This window comes from Nothoprocta perdicaria, unplaced genomic scaffold (genome assembly GCF_003342845.1).
Source record: "Nothoprocta perdicaria isolate Ctin4 unplaced genomic scaffold, notPer1 scaffold_148, whole genome shotgun sequence".
NCBI lineage: Eukaryota > Metazoa > Chordata > Aves > Tinamiformes > Tinamidae > Nothoprocta > Nothoprocta perdicaria.
The window spans coordinates 234,244-252,109 of NW_020454627.1; the positions used below are offsets into that span (position 1 = coordinate 234,244).

The 17,866-nt window shown below is 35.1% G+C and overlaps 1 protein-coding gene across 1 annotated transcript in view; it reads right to left on the reverse strand.

Moving 5' to 3' along the window:
• MYO16 (myosin XVI) overlaps positions 1 to 17,866 on the reverse strand; it is a 272,053-nt gene that overhangs the window by 158,398 nt on the left and 95,789 nt on the right. The window contains exons 8-10 of the mRNA XM_026034575.1: positions 12,291 to 12,366; positions 10,921 to 11,074; positions 6,056 to 6,206 (exon numbers count right to left, since the gene is read on the reverse strand). Of these exons, the coding sequence (XP_025890360.1) occupies positions 6,056 to 6,206; positions 10,921 to 11,074; positions 12,291 to 12,366 (381 nt within the window). The remainder of the gene's footprint in view (positions 1 to 6,055; positions 6,207 to 10,920; positions 11,075 to 12,290; positions 12,367 to 17,866) is intronic.

Genomic DNA, 17,866 nt, shown 5'->3' on the forward strand with positions numbered 1-17,866 from the left:
CTGATAACCTCTCATCATTAATTTTGAGGAACAGAAGCACATAAAACATCATCATCAAAGTGTATGATTTACTGAGTCTGATGGGCTTTTAAGAATACAGATCCCTACTTGAGTGCCATTTACTATCCCTGAAACCATAAGGGATGCAAGTGCAATTCTCCTGCTCTTTTCATTAACTGTTTATGGCAGAAGAAATCAAGACTATAAAACTGAATGCACTTGTAAACTATTTATTGYCTAATATTTAACAAAGCTCTCATATTGCTCCTCATCATATGGAATTTAAAATTATAATAGATTTTTTTCTACAGGATAAATGCAAGCTAATTAGCAGTAAGCAAGTTGTCAAGGAGACCGGATGCGATTCAGAAGCACCTACTGTAGCCAAAACTGGTGAATGAAATGAGTTGAGTATTTTTTCAGATGCAGGAGGAACAAAATAAACCCTGCAAGGCAAAGTAAATACTAAGGAAACAAAAATAATTATCAAAAGACAACCTTGGACACAGAAGTAAAAAGAGTCAGTGATAAGGGAAATGCGATTAAAGACAAAATAGAGAGTCACATGCCAAGCAGTGGGCTTTTAATTTATGATACATACTTAAAATTTTCTTTTTTCATAGCAGCCCAAAGGAAAGTATTTTTGCATGTCAACAGAATAATTATAATAGCAAAATCTCAAGGGTAGAATGATTTGAATTTTACTGCAAAAGTACTCTTTGGTATCTATTTTGGAGATAGACAACTGAAATGTTTGCTCCATAGTTGTGGATAAGGAGAAGAAATGCCTGAGAGAAAGGCAGATAATGCCTCTTCTTGAGAGCAGGGATGGAAGCAGCAAGAACCTTGGGGAGATTTTTGACAGAGCAAGAGGTTGCTCCTGGCAAGAAGCAGATCAAAACTGTGGATAGAGATGTAGAATACTAGACACCTGATTCTCACCTACTGACTCTCCAGATAATTTTCATGGCTTCACAGCCTAATTTGAAGAACATGACACTCTGGGTTCTCTTCCTAAATTTGTCAGTGCTGCCCTCTGTGATACTGCTGAGTATTTTCATCTTTCACCTCAAGGGAAAAAGACTAACGTTGTCACTTTGGCTCATTGTTCCAAGTTTCTTGAAACATACAGACACTAATTCCCATGCCACATAAGTAACTGTGAGCAACCATTAAGCAGCTTGTAGTAGGAAACAAGAAAGAAGGACAAGAAAGAAAGAAGGAAACAAGAAAGAAGGATGAATCAGATGCGATTTTCTATCTTCTCTAAATCATACAGCTTTGGTCCTACCAATATTTTGCTTCTAAAAAGTAGGAGTATTAATGTTAGCATCAAGAAACAAACATAAAACAGACGGCATGCTTCCTAGAAGTTTTTTGCCTAGGAAAAAAAAAAAAAAAACCCACACTAAACATCCCATCCACAAAATTACTAGCCTTTGTGAAATAAAACAATTTTTTTTTTCTATTTAAATATATCACCACCTTTATTCCCATTTAGATGTTGGAATGGTGCAACCAAAGCTGAAAACCTGGAAAATCTCTTTCATCTACAAAGACAGAAATATTAATGAAATACTAATAAAATTTGCTYAATATCAATTCTGCTCAGAAGAGATGCCAGATCAGTCAGTCCAAAGACACTGCCAAGTACAGCAAAAGTAACTTTAAGAAGTGTAGGAAGCATGAAGCTCCTTGCAGAGGAAAAGTATATATAGTAGGCGTTGGTAGCTCCCCAAACCTGCAGAGTTCCACAGCCCTTGCAGTGCCTTTTGGCTGCAAGGGACACACCTCAACGCTTTTGTCCACTTAAAGCATAATACAGCTACTTTTTTTTTTTTTTTTTTTTTTTTCCAATTGTAAGTAGCCCTATCCCACATATTACTAAAATTAGGGGCCTAATGAGCAAGTATATGAGCAAAAATTCCTCAAAGAAAGCTGTCTCCCTTTTTTATCAGCTCTACCAACAGTCAAGAAGTGTTGACTGCTCAACTGGTATTTGCAAGCCTCAAGTGCATGCAGCTGCAAGGGCAAATAAAGTGTACCTTAAACTGGGAGACCTGTAGAATGTACAATCTGGATAGATCAAGTAAAGACTCTTACCTCACCACCACCCATGTGTTTCCTGGAAATTTTAACCTGATTTCTTACATTTAATTTTCACTAAAAGATTAAATACCAATGCTTTCCCACACTTCAGCTTGAATTTAGATTCTCTTTCAAATTACTTGAAGAAGTTTGAGACAAATGGACAAAGACTCTTTAGAATCAGAGCAAATGTGTTTGCTTTTGAAGCCTACAGAATAATAACAGCAAAGGGTTTGGGGTTTCTCTCAGTATACTGAGTCTTAGTTCATACTTTCATATTACAGAAAAGATTGTGAAATACAAACTTCATACTTCTTTATATACTTCAACTATGACAAACCGTATCATAGTTACAAGAGTCAGTATTATAGCACCTATGCAGACCTACAATGACAGGAAGGCAGAAGAAACCAGTTACATGTTAATGTTGCTTTGTATTTTCTGCTTTCCCTGGAAAAAAATGTGAAAAAATAGCTTGCATTCAATTAAGTCCAGAAAGTTTAAAATGTGCTAATATACAAGAGTAAGACATGAAGTTAATTTACTAAATTTACCTTATCTAATTTTTTGAATATACCTGAAAAATGTACTTACCTACCCACATAAATTGTGGAAATTTGCATATAGGTCAGCTGAAGATTTCGCAATGAGCTTGCTTCTCATGTGCCTTGCTACTGTCCTCATTTCACTGACCTATCTCTTTCAGAAGAGTTGTGTTCAGAAAAGTAGAGTGGTAAGAACTATCAAAATGCTCCCATACCAAATACCATAGAACAAGTTTCTCATAATTCATCCTCTGAAGCTTTCATTTTGTATAAAGATCAAGTCTTTGGGTTAGAGAAAAAGGAACTATATTTGTAAACAAGAGAGAGGTTTGGACATCAATTATATTATACAGCATATACTTTGTTATATAATATGTTACAGAGCCATTGAATATGGTGGCCCTAGAATAAGAAACAAGCGCTGCCTTGATTTATTTTATAATATCGGTATAGCCAGAGATGCTGAGTTTGTAGATAGTCAAATTCCTGGCTRAGAAATTAAGAGAAACCAAATCTCTGACAACCAACATATTTCTGCAAAGTTTACGGTTTGGTGATGCAGTGTTTTWTAACAAACTCATTATATTAAAGTTCATAGAAAACTCAGTGAGCAAGTAAATAAGCTAAACACTGCATTTAAACTGAAATACAGAATGAGAAATAAGACATTCCAAACGCATTTAAATCAAAAACGATTTGACCTAGGGATAAACACTATTTACATTATTAATATTTTTTTTGAGGGCACCTTCAAATTCTATTCTCCTCATTGCCTCCTCTGAGCACAGATGAGTCTTCYCTATTTTCTCCCTTGATGCTTCTATTTGGCTATCACAGTAATACGATGCATATTTTCGAAGACAGTCATAAAGGAAAGATAATCATAAAAACAACATAAATTCTAATATAACTACATCTCAGGAAGTGATAATTTTTGAGATCTTTTAGTGCTAACAATGAAGATTTCTGTTTATRTATTTAAATTAGATACAGTTAAGAGCATTCACAGTCTGCTCAGTTAATAATCTCTAGTGATTTTTATTTTTTAATTACTTGTGTCACTGAAATAAGTATGCATTCAGGGCTTTATATGCATTATTATGATATACACTGCTGTCCCTTGTGTAAGTGGTAAGTGATGCTGAAACAATAAAAGGGCACCAGAGGATACTTGGTCACACAGTTTATGTGACCAATAATATGTAAACAAGTTATGTGCCAAAGACAAAATATTAAAAAAAAAAAGAGTGGCCTAGTTAAGAAAAAGAAAATATTGAATCTATCTTTCTTTGTAGAATGAAGCATATAACTCAATTTCAGGCCAGCGACTTCAATCTACTATCAGAAAAAAAAGTCCTTCCCAGCTGACAGGAAAAGAAATTGCCAACCATGCTAAAATTCTGGGAATTATTCATAGTGCTTTCTTTGTTTGGCAGCACAGACCTTGAAATTACAGATGATCAAAGAACAGCTTTTACCTAGAAAAAAACTAGTATAAGCCAAGTGAGACTAAAAATGCTTCATCAAAGTAGTCATTCGATCTCTTATGTTACATGTAATAAAAATCTTACTTCATGAGAAATACTTTGCTAAAGCTCTTTTTCATTATTTTTGTAATAAAAAAGAAGCTGCATATAAATCTGAGTGGCTATTTTTCTGAAAGACAAAAAAAGTTTAGGGTATTCTGTATTAAAAATACATGTTTCAGATACAATCAGATGAAAATTTTCTCTCTGATCACCCAATAAAGGCCTCATCTGCATGCCATATTGCCTATGCATGTATGATATTTCTGACACAAAGCATATGAAATATCATGCTGATCTATTTTAATAATATATGAACATAAAATCCAAGTAATGATTCCACATACCCTACTGAAAAATTAAACAGAACATAATTACATTGAATGTAGTTTGGAATGCAACTGGTAAGGATAAATGATTGTGAACCTCATTAAAATTAGTATACCTAAGAGATATGTGGGCTGGGAGGGAGAGGGGGGTTCTCAAGGCTTTCTGCTGGCATCAGCAATAAATATAAATTTCAATTCTCAATAATAAACAGTAATAAAATACAACAAAAACAAAATAATAATAAAAAGAGCTTTTGGAAAGATTAAAATTCAGGCCTGCATATTCCACATATGCATACGTATATATAGTATATACCTGCAGTTCAGAATGCATGCCAAATAGTACACAATAATATCCCTTTCTCACACGGGAACAAAAGAGCTGCTGCTACATTAATGATAATATTCAAACCAGCCAAAAAGTTTGGTCTTGATTACTTTGCTTTATCTATGGTACTTGTTTTTTACTGTCTCTTGATTCTTAAGGTCAGCTCGTGAACATTGACTCCTAATTCAGAAAGAGACTGGAAGAAACAAAGCACTACAAAGCAGCAGGGTAAAGTTACTGCAGCTTGCTGTTCCATAAAATCTGAGATTGCCAATAAATACAGAAAAAAAATAGTAAGAACCCACTGAAGRAAGAAAATCCTAAGAGAGAAAGGCTAGTTTTCTGGCTGCCATCTATTTTACTTGGAGCAAAAAAAAACTTGACAAMTACGGGAAGCTATCATCTTGCTTTCAGCTAAGTAAGAAAGGACAGTTTTGGAACTGGTCTGTAATGGTAAAACTCTCATTTAACCCTTCATCTGGCCTTGCTAATTTCATATCAAGAACATAAAAAGAAAAGGCAATAGTGATTTTTCTAGTTTACTGGGTTATTTCTAGAAATAATTAAGTATTTATTTTTCTTTTTTTTTTTCCAAAGAGTTAAAATGTATTAACCCCTGCCAACTGAGAAAGTGGTTCCTCTTGAACAGGAACCTAGGTGTTAGATGAGATTCCAAAGTTGAGGACATTCACGGAACTTGCGATCCCATAGCAAAAAAATCCCACGTCTCTAAATAATTAATGCCTATATACTAGTATATAAGCACAAGAAAGGGAATTAACACTGCATCAGCAGCTGTAAATCTGACAATTCCTATCTTTAAATTTACAGTTACTACCTTTGTAACTTAAAATTCCCTCAACAGCCCTTTTGTCTTAGGTCACGTGTCTTTCCTTTGTAAACCGAAGCTAGACAAGAGCAGGCAGCTGKCCCTTCCAGTTGAGAGCCACCAGTGCAATGTGACCTTCCACCAGCCCCCGCCTGCCGTGGCCCTGGCGCTGCTGCCAGTGCCTGGCAGAGAATCAGCTGCTCATTTCCCAGAGCGGAAACTCTCTGCAGGGCTGAGATTGGGATCGCAGGGAGTGAGCAAGGAGGCAAGGCTCTCCCCCACAGTGCAAATCTACTGCCACGTGGAGAGGGAAAAAATAAATCACTGTGTTCTCAGGCTTCCTTGATCACTAAATTTCCACTTTCCAGGCATAAGCACAGAGCAGCATTTCGGAAACCTGGATGCATTACCTGTTCAAGCTTAGTGGGACCGTTCACCCCGGCRTTTTCGGATGCACCGTCTTGAGATTGCTGCTTACATAAACCTTTAGCTGCRTCTTTGAACATCGTGTCTTTCTCCAGCAAGCTGTCCTGCTTGGCAATCGGTAGAGCCAGGGGGTTGCTGCAGAGAGAATCAATACAGTTATCACACTCCTTYGGAAGGGGTCAGGCAAACAAAAGATGCCCAAATGTGGGGGGAACAAACACTGAACCAAGATGTAAGGCAGGGTTGAGACTAGCCTGTTCCCTACCCAAATAGGGGGGAAAACGAAAGAAACAAAAGAAACAAAAACTATTCATATGGGTTGGTCTGTACTCAAAGATACAGAGGTCTCAGTAAAACATTTTGATTTAAAATTCACCTTGATGCATATCTGTTTTAAAGCTTAACTGAGCAAGCCAAGCAGAATATCCATGGGTTTACATTTGACAGTACTGGGCTGGCAAATCAATAGGCAATTTGAAAATTAAATATAAAATGCATAATTAACCTGCATAATAGTATTTTGAAAAGTAATATATTTCAAAATATTTCAATATGGCTTTTGCCATTTCAGTTAAAAAAATAAAATCCAAATTTTTTGTTCTTTTTAATAAAAGTCAATATGCAAGTTATGTTTTACTTAGAACTTAAGCTGCTTTCAGAATGTGATATGGGTGAAAAAAAAAAAAAAAGCACATACACATATACACATACATATACTTGATCTGCAAATGGGATTGTTTTCCCTACTGACACTAGGATTACATGACACTTCTGAAAAACAACAATGCAAAAATATTAGATGATTTTGTCTGTGTTGTACATCCACGGGAACTTGGAATGAATTAACTCCAGGAGATGAGTGCACATATATCTCAGAAATAATGTTCTGGCCTCTSAGAGAGCAAATGAGACAATTTCAGAGCAGCTCTTTGCAATGATGCATGCACTATTTCTTTGACGGGAGTTGTAGAATAAATGTGAGAACATGGGAATGATGCATTCCACTGTGGGATAAGGCCCAGATGTCAATCTCTGTATTTTTTTTTTTTTAAACTTATTTTTCCTCTATGTTATGTGATTCTTATCACTGGGTTACAATAAAGCTAGGATTATATCTATACAYTCAGGTATGGAGTATATGATGAATTATAAACACTTAAGTTGACCCAAATGAAATAAGGACCCACATAAGCAGGATCCACAGCTAACAYTGACTTCAACTCAGATTAAGACCTACTAGTTTCATGAGAAATGAAGTGTGGGAACAATTTTAGAAATGTACAGCTCTAAACAGAGATAAAATAGCTAAACAAAACACTTCAGGAAAGCTGACCTGACCCAGGTCTGGGTCAGGTCAGCTTTCTACTGGAAAAAAAGTCATACCAGCAAAATTGTTTTTCATTAATTCCTATCAATTATGATGAAATTTTGATTTATAAAGACAGAAAAAATGTTTTGAAAATATCAAAATAATTGATTTACATACTTTGTAATTAAATATCTTTTTTTTTCCATTATAATGATGTTATGCTTCATAGATTTTATCTTAAAAAAGTGGAAGTGATTGGCACTATTTCACCTTTTACCCACACTTAGAATTGAACAAAACATAATAAAATACCATTTTTTGAATAGTCTTTTGCTATTCTCCAAAACTGCCCAAATTCCTTTAGATAGACTTATTTTCATATACAACCACAAAGCTAAAGAAAATTATGTTGAATGCAATCAAATATTAAAAATTTTAGCTTTGCCACTCATTTTTTATTATTATTATTCATAAGATTCCTCTTTTAAATTATGAAGAACCAGGATTTTTTGTAATTAAATTTATCTTTTACCATTTACTTTTACCACTTTGACGCTGACCGTATAATATAATTTAGAAACATTATTTTTAAAGTTTGAGATGTAAACACTTAACAGTGTCCAGATAAAAATAAACTTTTTCAGTGTGGCAAAAGTAAAGCAAAATGCATTAAAGGCAAAACATACTCATTAGGCAAAGGCATAACATACTAATTTAATATACATAGCCATCTATGTATATGAATGGCTATGTATATGAATGGCATCTATGAATATGTACATTCTGTAATTTACAGAATGTGACTTAAAGAAGGAGAAATGTTCCTTGTGGTGATGTAGAGATGAATATATCAATTATGTACATCTGTAAGACATATCAGGTGATGGAAATCCTAGCATATAATTCAAATTACAACAAAAATGTGAATAATTGCAAAAGACAATTTGAGTGAAAAAAAATCACTCAGTTGATTTTGACTTAGGTTCAAGAAAACACCATGAAAAGCACACAAAAAAAATTGAAATAAATGTTTCCAGGAAACAGAATGACTTAAAAAATCTTTAACAGTCATAAATGCTTTTATTAGTCACAAGATTAAGTCAATAAGGGCCATTGAAATTTCCACTAGAGAGGCCAGTGCAAAAGAAGATTTTATGTTAATGCAAGCAGATGAATTAGCATGAACTGTCATCCTCAGTGATAATTAATAGATAATTAATAGATAATTAATCACAAAGGGAGGCATAAGCCAAAATGATGTTTCCTAATAGGCAGGAAGGGGAGTTATCTAAGCTAATCTTATTTGAAGGGGAGGACTGTTACTACTGGCATATTTTACTATGATAAAAATATATATTACTACGAAAAAAATCTATAATGCAATATGGAGGAATAGTCACTTTAATTTCTAGGTGTTCGAGACCTTGTATACATAGTTATTACTTTTTTTAGATTATGTGAGATATTTTTCTTTAAATTGTCATACTCCAGTATTTCTTGTTCTTGTCAGCTCTAACTTCTCAGTTCTGTTACTATGCTCCTTCCCATAGGCAACTCTTGAGATCTCTGAACAATTTATAAACCAGGTAACCTCTGTAAACTGCAGAAACTTTGAAGCTTCAATCTAATAACTTTTTAAAGTTCCATAAAGAAAACTTCAAAATGGATGAAACTATCAGAGTGCTCTAAAATTCCAGAATGCCTGAAATTCAATTTGTTACATAGTTATAAATGGAAATGCTTTGAAAGAAAAAGAAGCATGCAATCTCCTCCCTGCAGTTGACTCACATCCATCTAGATTTTAATTTCCTCTACTGATTTTGAATTTTTGATACTGTAATTAATATTTAAATATAATTATATAAAATATGTAAGATGACTAAGTTATCATTATTGTGAGAATGAGTTCTAAATACACTTACTGCCTAGATTGCTGCACTATTCGTAAGGTCAGGGCAAAATTCACCTAGAAAAGTTCTCTAAATACACATACTAAACTTGAAGTGTTTTGGTGATTATTCAAGCCAAATCACAAACTGACTACTAAACAGGCTGACTACTACTCAGCTGAGGTGACCTGCCTTAAAATGTTGCCTGATTTTCTGGTGACTATACMCATGACACATACTGCTTGAAAACAAATTGAAAAAATGTGRATWCTGTTGTATAGACTACCTCCCTGCTCCAGCAGGGACACCCAGAGCACRGGGCACAGGGCGGCATCCAGGCGGGTTTTGAAGACCTCCAGAGAAGGAGACTCCACAGCCTCCTTGGACAGCCTGTTCCACTGATCTGCTCTTGTCCTCACAGTGAAGAAGTTCTTCCTCATATGGAGATAGAACTTCCTGTGTTTCAACTTACACCCATTGCCCCTTGTCCTATCAGTGGCCACCACTGAGAAGAATTTGGCCGTATTTCATAATTTGCTTGCTTATTGCATAAGCAATTCATAAACAGTTGACAAACATAAGAAAAAAGTAATTTCATAAGCAGTTATGGTCTAAATCCAGGTAGGCACATAAGTGTGAATAACAATCACTCATCTGAAACAATATTCTGGGTGCATGAAATATGGATAAAATATTCATATACTATGAAGTTCTGAATTCAACAGATGGACCATTTCACAACAATTGTTGATTTCTTTCAGATTTTAATATATTCCAAATACTCTCAATAGACTGTAAATTATAACTATTATAAAATAAAAGCAAATATATGTTCTCCATCCATATATAAAATATATGGATTTCTTGTTTAATTTGCTTCTGAAATACGCTTTGGTGGTCAACAGAGAACAATTAATGACAGTATTTCACAAGCTTGCCCAGCCAACAGCCTTCAATTACACAGCAGTAGCATAGTTCGTGAAGAAATTATCTAAAACTTTTAACACTCTCACAGATCACAATATGTGGAAATGAGAAACCAGTCTGTCCTGCAATTCTATAAACTACCATTCCGGCTTCATATACAGCTTCCACCTCTGCTGATATACTATGGTAGTCTTAAGATTTGCAAAAACATAAGAAAAGTTCAAAAATTAAAATTAAAATTTAAGATATGAATTGACTGTATGTTCAAATCAATACTGAATTTTATGTTCATGCTGCTGAATTCTATGTAATGACACTTGCACTTTACACAGTAAAAATCTAACCACAATCTAACCATAATAGTCCAAAGTCCTATCACTTTACCTGTTATTGCTTATATTATTTTTATTTTTAGGATTTGCCCCTTCTTCTTTCATCTGCAATGGTAGTTTTTGTAAATTATTCCTAGCTACCCTATGATGACTGGATCTACAGTATTAGCTTGTATTTATTCTGCAAAGAAAGCCCTGGCTATTTTTGCTGKCAAATGTAACAATGTATATTATTCATGGACTGTATGTATAAAATTGAAGTTGACAAAAATAGATGAGAGATGCAATCACAAAAGAGGATTCTTCCAAAATGGAAGATTTACTTGGCCCATCAAACAGAATTTGAACAATAATTTGGCCTCAGTGTATCACTTTTAACAAGAAACACTTACAGYTTATTGGAAAGCGTGGGCAAATCATGGATGATCTCTTCATATGGCTCTTCTTGAGATAAAGTCGGAACAGATAAAGAATCTTTCATTTTTTCCTCCCAGACATTTTCAGCCTTTAGAAGCATTTCCTCAATAAACTCAGAAGCTGCAATATCTAATACATTAAAATGGCAAGATATCAGACCAAAGAAAATAGTGCAGAAAAGCTCCTTTCCACTCAAATCTCTAGATGAGGTTAAGATTAAGCATCCAACTAGATAAGCATTTTGTTTAAATGAAAAAAATTGTAGTAATATTGATCATGAAATAATAGCTGAAGTTACTGGGAAAGAAAAGGCAAGGTACTTTCAGTATGAAATTAAATAACTATTTGCAAAACCTTAAAATTCACATATACATATTGTACACACAAAAGCAGTAAAATCAGCTAAATTTGCAGACAGTGAACTTTGTTAATTCATGTGGACCATTCTCAATTTGGTCCATAGACTTTTAAGTAAATATAAACTGGCTAATCACAAAGGATTTTCCTGAGGCTAAATGTTGTATAGTTTCAAAGAAGAGTATTTTTAACATGATACACTGTTTTGAAGCATAACATATTTGGTATATTACACAAAGGGATTTTCTCTTCCCAATCTGACAGAAACACTGCTCACACTCCTAGGCTTCTGTTCATTGTACCCTAGGCCTGGGAGTTTGCATAAGCATCTGTTTTTCCTCTTCAAATGATCTAGCATCACTGACATTAGCTCTGCTTTGATCATTGGACTAGACCAGATCATCTCAAGTGTCTTCCAACCTGAAACAGTCCATCATCCCATTTCCTTTAAAGCCAGTGCTTATGTTCTCTTAAGTTCTCTGAGTCAATTTGGTAACTAGGGAAATATCTTACACTTTGGGAAGCAATATTAAATTTGAAAACTGAACGCTGAATTTGTGGTTATTTCGCAGCTACAGGGATTCTGATTTATGGCTGCCTACAACCATTTACTATGATCAGTCAGGATAGAGAGAAAAAAAAGAAACAGAAAAATGTCACCAAGGAAGTTCAAATGCACTGAAAAACTCACAAGGAAGAAAAATAGCTGAAAATAGATAAGGAATAAAACTGCAATAAAATTGCATCATTTGGTGTGATATCCTGTGTAATTATGACTAGCAGTTTTAAACACCATACAAAAGACATACATGCACATATTCATATGTGTATATTACTGTCTACAATACATACACTGTATATATATTATTATATACATGTACATATATGGGTGTGTGTCTCTATGCATGTGTGATGAAGCAAACAAAAAGGGAAAAAGACAGTTTCGTAACAGCTAGTGCATGCAAAATGTGTGTGGATTTTCACCTACCTGAAGGCTTTTCATTATTGCAGTTAAGAAGATTGGGATTTGCCCAGTGCATCAAAAGCAGCTTCACAATATTTGTCTAAAAATGAGCAAAAATAGAAATTTTTAAAAAGGCCAAAGAAAGACAGGSATATTGCAGCCATCATTCAGTTTATTCTATCTTTCCTGCAGTGGATGAAATCATGATATCACCCCACCCATTACCACAAGTGACCCCAGGCACATGTTGTATAATTCACAACAGGCAGATTAATATCCAGTTCTCCCATGTTTTTACTTCATTCTCAGCATATCTCCATTCCCCAGAAGTCATCCTCCACTCCTACAGGTGGAAACAAATCTATAACAACATGGAAAAGAATAACCTTTTATCATCACCTGTCATGCCCTAGATGACAAATATTTCTTACACCTAACTAACTCAACAAATGTGTAGTATCACTGCCATGGGGCTCTAAGTCACAGCTACTATGGTTAGAAATCTGTTCTCTATCACTAGTAGAAATACATTTTTATCAAACCTAGTTAACCTATTAGTAATGGCAGCAATTAAACATTAGACATCATCAGTGAAAAAAGATATAGCATATTTTGTGGAATATTTTTCAGTTCCTCCAGGAATGCTGGAAAACTGTTTCAGCATGCTTATATCTCTAGATATCATCAAAGACTATAGGGATGTCTACTTTGAAAATTTTTTTGGTCAGAAAGCAGTATGAAAATATGAACAGCAAAAAATATATTTAGACTGTATGCTGAAATTTGAACAAAAGGAAAGAAATTTTTGCATTTTGCAAAATACACTGAAGAAAACAGAGTTTAGAATATAAATGTAATCTATGGGGAAAGTAATGTTGTACACAGGAGAAAATAAGCTGTGCAGTAAAGTACTCTTTAGAGCAAAAGAAAAGAGGAAATGAAAAATAAGAACATAGATCGGAAGGCAATATGAAATGGATACCACTACAGCATGAAAATAAAAAGGCAGTTGAAAAAGGAAGGGAGGAAGGGAGGAAGGGAGGAAGGGAGGAAGGGAGGAAGGGAGGAATGAAAACATTGCAAAATAAATAGTAAATCTCAAATCAAACAACAGGAGACAATTTACTAAGACTGTGATAAGCAAGTGCTATCTGAAGACAGTACTCCCCCTTAAAAACAAACAAACAAACAAACACACAAAACCCAGGAAAACACACACTCAAATGACATAAAGCAAGAAAAYAGTTTCAAACGTCTATAAAACTAAAAATCACTTGAGCCCCTCAGCATTTTAATGCTGACTTTTCATTCTGGCAGTAACTGCACAGAATTCAGCAAACTGGAGAAGTGGGGAAGAAGCCATGACAGCTTTATTTCCCAATGCAATTAGCCCTGCTTTCAACTTAGAAGCCTCAACACATATATCTCTGTGGTTTTCCTCATTATGAAAAAATCAGCAAGCTTATTCACTGAGCAGACTAATTCAGCAGCAATTGCATACTCTTGTTACCAGCAACTCTGAAAAAGTGGCAATAGTTGCATCAAAGCATTTTTTAAAATAATTTTTTGCTTTAATAACAACAGACAGCACTTGGGGTTACCAAAGTTCTGGATTTATGCCACAAGAGGTCCCTTCCGTGCTGTAACATCAATGTTCCCTGCTGTCAAAGAAATAACCCAAGCTGGAAATCCTGGATGCACATTACCAAGACTAAGATATTCAGGTCACTGCTAATTTCAATTACCTCCTCTTGGATACAGGAGTCTGTCCGTGTTAGTTTTAAACACAATTTGTTTACGTTTTAGAAGTCACCTAAAATCCAGCTGTCACGTATCTTCAGAACTGTGTCAAAAACTGGAAACATTTCTAGAACAATTACAGCAAATTACTGCTATTCATAGGTATTTCAACTGTAGGAAGAGCATCTAATAAGGCATATATGCTTATTTTAACAGAAATTGTAGACTCTAATGAAGCATTGTAGGCTCAAAGTATAAAATGGCAGAGAGCTGCTGAAGTAAAAAGATAGATTTTAATCCTTACTTTTCCTATGTTGTCTTTGCCAATTAGCACCAGGAATGTGTGCTCATGGGCAGAAATACTAATGGCAATTATTTAAAATAAAAGCTTACCACGTGTCATTTGTCCTATTTCTCTTCTATCCACTCTAATAATTTCCTCAGTTTCTTCTGAAAGGAATCCAGAAAACCTGTTAGACCTTACTCTTTTGAGTACTTTGCCTTGAGTACACTCCTTCATGTACCTTCTCCTGTGTCCCTTTGTATAAATACAGTAGAGCTCTATCCCACAGTCCAGATGTTTTGTCCAAATTACATTTTTTTTCCTCTCTCTCTGACATCTCTTCCCAGATTTCTTGGTCTGGATTTCCTGCATTGAGAGTGCTGCTGCAAGGAGTATTTCCTTATCTCACTCCTTTAATTTGAAAAGGATTATATTTTACATTGTCCACTGGTTCCTTCTTCTCTTTACAAAACATATGCCACTGGTCCTCATTTACAAAAAACTTCCAGAATCTTCATTTCCCATCTCACATCAACAGTCTGAGGCAGTGGCACTCATTAATTGCATTTGCAAATTACTATTTCTGTGCTTYTTCCAGGTGACTTCTCACACTAGTAAGAAATTCATCACAACATCTGCAAAATTACATTGTTAACCTCTATTCCCCAGTACTGACGTGATGCTTACAAAGCAGAGAAGCAGATTGGTTGCTGTCATTCTGAAGCTACTGGAGAAAATCCCAGCTTCTTTGTGCCTGAGATAATAAATTCATTGATAAATATGTAGGCTGGAATTATACAAGAGGAGTGCATAATGTCTATTACAGGAATAAAACTGGAAAGCACCTAAAAAGACTATGTAAGGCTTCAAGCCAAGTTTCCTCCAAATTCCTGTAGAAGAGTAAATACAGTAATAAATACAGTAACATAAGAACTGGCTTTATGTTTTAGGGGAAGCTTCAGAAACCCTGATACTTGCGTGGTTATATTTTAATGTCATAGTTAATCAAAAATGAAACATTCCTTGTAGCAACTGGAAAGCATATTGAAATACTGTTTTGGTGCTTTAGTAGATTTCCTTGTTGGGAATGAATATAACTCATAGCTACAGTGTAAAATAAAGCCAGCCAGCTAAACAGACTTTCTGTTTCTCATCTTCCAGATATAAACCCCTCAGCACATAAATCAATCATCAAATTGATGAGGCAGAGAATAAGCCTCTGAAAGGTAGTGCTTTTCCCATTCCTGTTCTTACAGGCTTGGCCTCTCATTGCCTTCATTGCCTCTGCAATGCAACTGCAGCTCTTGCAGAGCCCACAGAGGCTGCCCCAAGGGAGCTGGCTTGGTGCTGCTGGCAGTGTGTCCTCATGAGGGTCCTCGGTATGGACAACCTGCCCAGGCACTTCTTCCCTTTGTGGACAAGACCTGGTTCTTTGCTATCTGCTCTTTTTTATATTTTTATTTTTTCCTCCTGTACAGTAGCCACCAGCTGAGCTCTGAACTACAGTGGTTTTGGAGCCATCTCACATACAGCTTGGCTGCAAAGCTGGGGCAACTGGTCCCTGACTGTGGCTCCAGTTTTAAAAACTGTGGGGCAATTTTAAAGCTACCCTAGGCTGTCTGCATTTAAAATAACAGTTTCACTATTGATATAATTATCTCTAGAGACAGAATAGATGAATAGATATATAATAGTTCTTACCCCTAATGGAAAAGTGTCCTCTCACACTACTTGGCACTCTCACCTATTTTCACTTGCACCCAGGCCAGTCCATTGCTTAGCTTTCCATAGTAGGAAAATACCAAAATTTAATGTGATAAAAGAAATGGTAAACTTACACTCAGTATCATTTCCCATAGGAAAACAGCACAGTTGGAAACATGTTAGTCTCTAATTTTTTATTTTCCTTTAATATCTTTATTGCTATATTGGTTACACTTTTATTTAAAAGTGACCAGTGTCAGGGGAAAAATATTAAGTAAGCAGTATTTCAACAGTGATTGCACTCTACTGTTATAAAGTTCTGTCAAATTTACCTTCCATAAATTCCTTTGCAGCATCATCACATTTACCTTAACAGAGCAGAGGTCATCTATGACTTTTCCAAAGGTGACCATTTCTTTTTTATCTGAATCAATCTTTTAGCAAACAAATTGAAATTTGAATATTTGCAGATGCAGGAAATTTCTGATGAAAATGTATTAAGAAGATATTAATCAAATCTTTACACCGGCCAGATTAAACAAGCTAAACAAGATTGAGCTAAACAAGATTGAAAGTATGTTCAGAAGTGCAAACAGTAAAAACAACATAATATTAAAACCAAAACTATTTCTTTCCATAATAGCAAGTCATTAAAAACACTGTTTTCCTGAGTTTAGTTAAAGTTTATGAAGATGTCTATCATCCGTGTTATTCTTTTGGGGCAGTCAGCTTGTCATTTTATTTTTCTGCTTGGGAGATCGGATTGGTGCATGAACTTTGTCAAGAACAATCAATATTTTATTTGCCATAAATAAAAAGTCTTTCAAAAACTGCAATATTGTCAGAGGCAAACAGAGAAATCATTTTCTGGGAAAATAAAAAAAAAAGCATTGAAGGCTTTTTCTGTCATCTATATGAAAAATTCAACTAGTGATTAGCCTTGGAAAAAGCTTCATGTGAAGGAGCTCTGATAAAATTATCATTGGGTAATTTCTTTCTGCTTGAACTCATTATTCCATAGCATTTTAAGTGTAGGGAACACTCACCTGAGCTTGTGAGATGGCTTCATAATAGAAGTGTCTTCCTTTGTTTGTAAAAAAGAAAACTCTGTGCCAGTATATAGATTTCCTTGCACTCATGTGTCATAACAGACACTATGTACATTCATGGAAATATTATGTAAACATCCTCTAATAATGTAGATAAGAACAGACACTAAACACTTAAACTCTGCTTCACCTTTTAACATGGGCTGGAGGTAAAGACCCCTCACTAGCTACAAATACAGCCTTCCTGATGCATACTTAAGTTTTAGTCTTCAAAAAAATGTTAGAAGGGTATGAAATGTGGTTTACATTAATGGCAGTAATTCTTATGATCTAAAGAGCTAGAAACACATATATACATATATACACATATAAGAACAAGGAAAATATTGAAAGGAGAGGGATTGGAGCTGAACAGCATTTTAAAGGTAATGAAACAAGGAGTGCAGTACTGAAATTAAAAAGCTATAGAGGAAAAAAACTGCATAAATAAGTTAACTGCTATAGGCACATTACATAGCCTTCAAATACACTTTTACCCTACCAAAATTAAAGGTGGAGGAGTAAGTTCCAGCACACACAAAGGTTTAGCTAAGAAAGCCAAGCACAATCTCAATCAGCCACAGGCTTAGGTATACAAATGTTGGCTAGCTGACAAAATGTGAGGCCTGTTGCCACAGATAAGAGACAGACTGCAGCAGCAGGACAGGGAATATGGGATAAGCAGTAGTGATTGATATTCCTCAGGAATCTCCCTGTACACTTGAGGCTGCAAAGGCAACTCCAAGCTGCTCTCGAGCCACGTGTTAGTCTTGCAGCTAGTGATG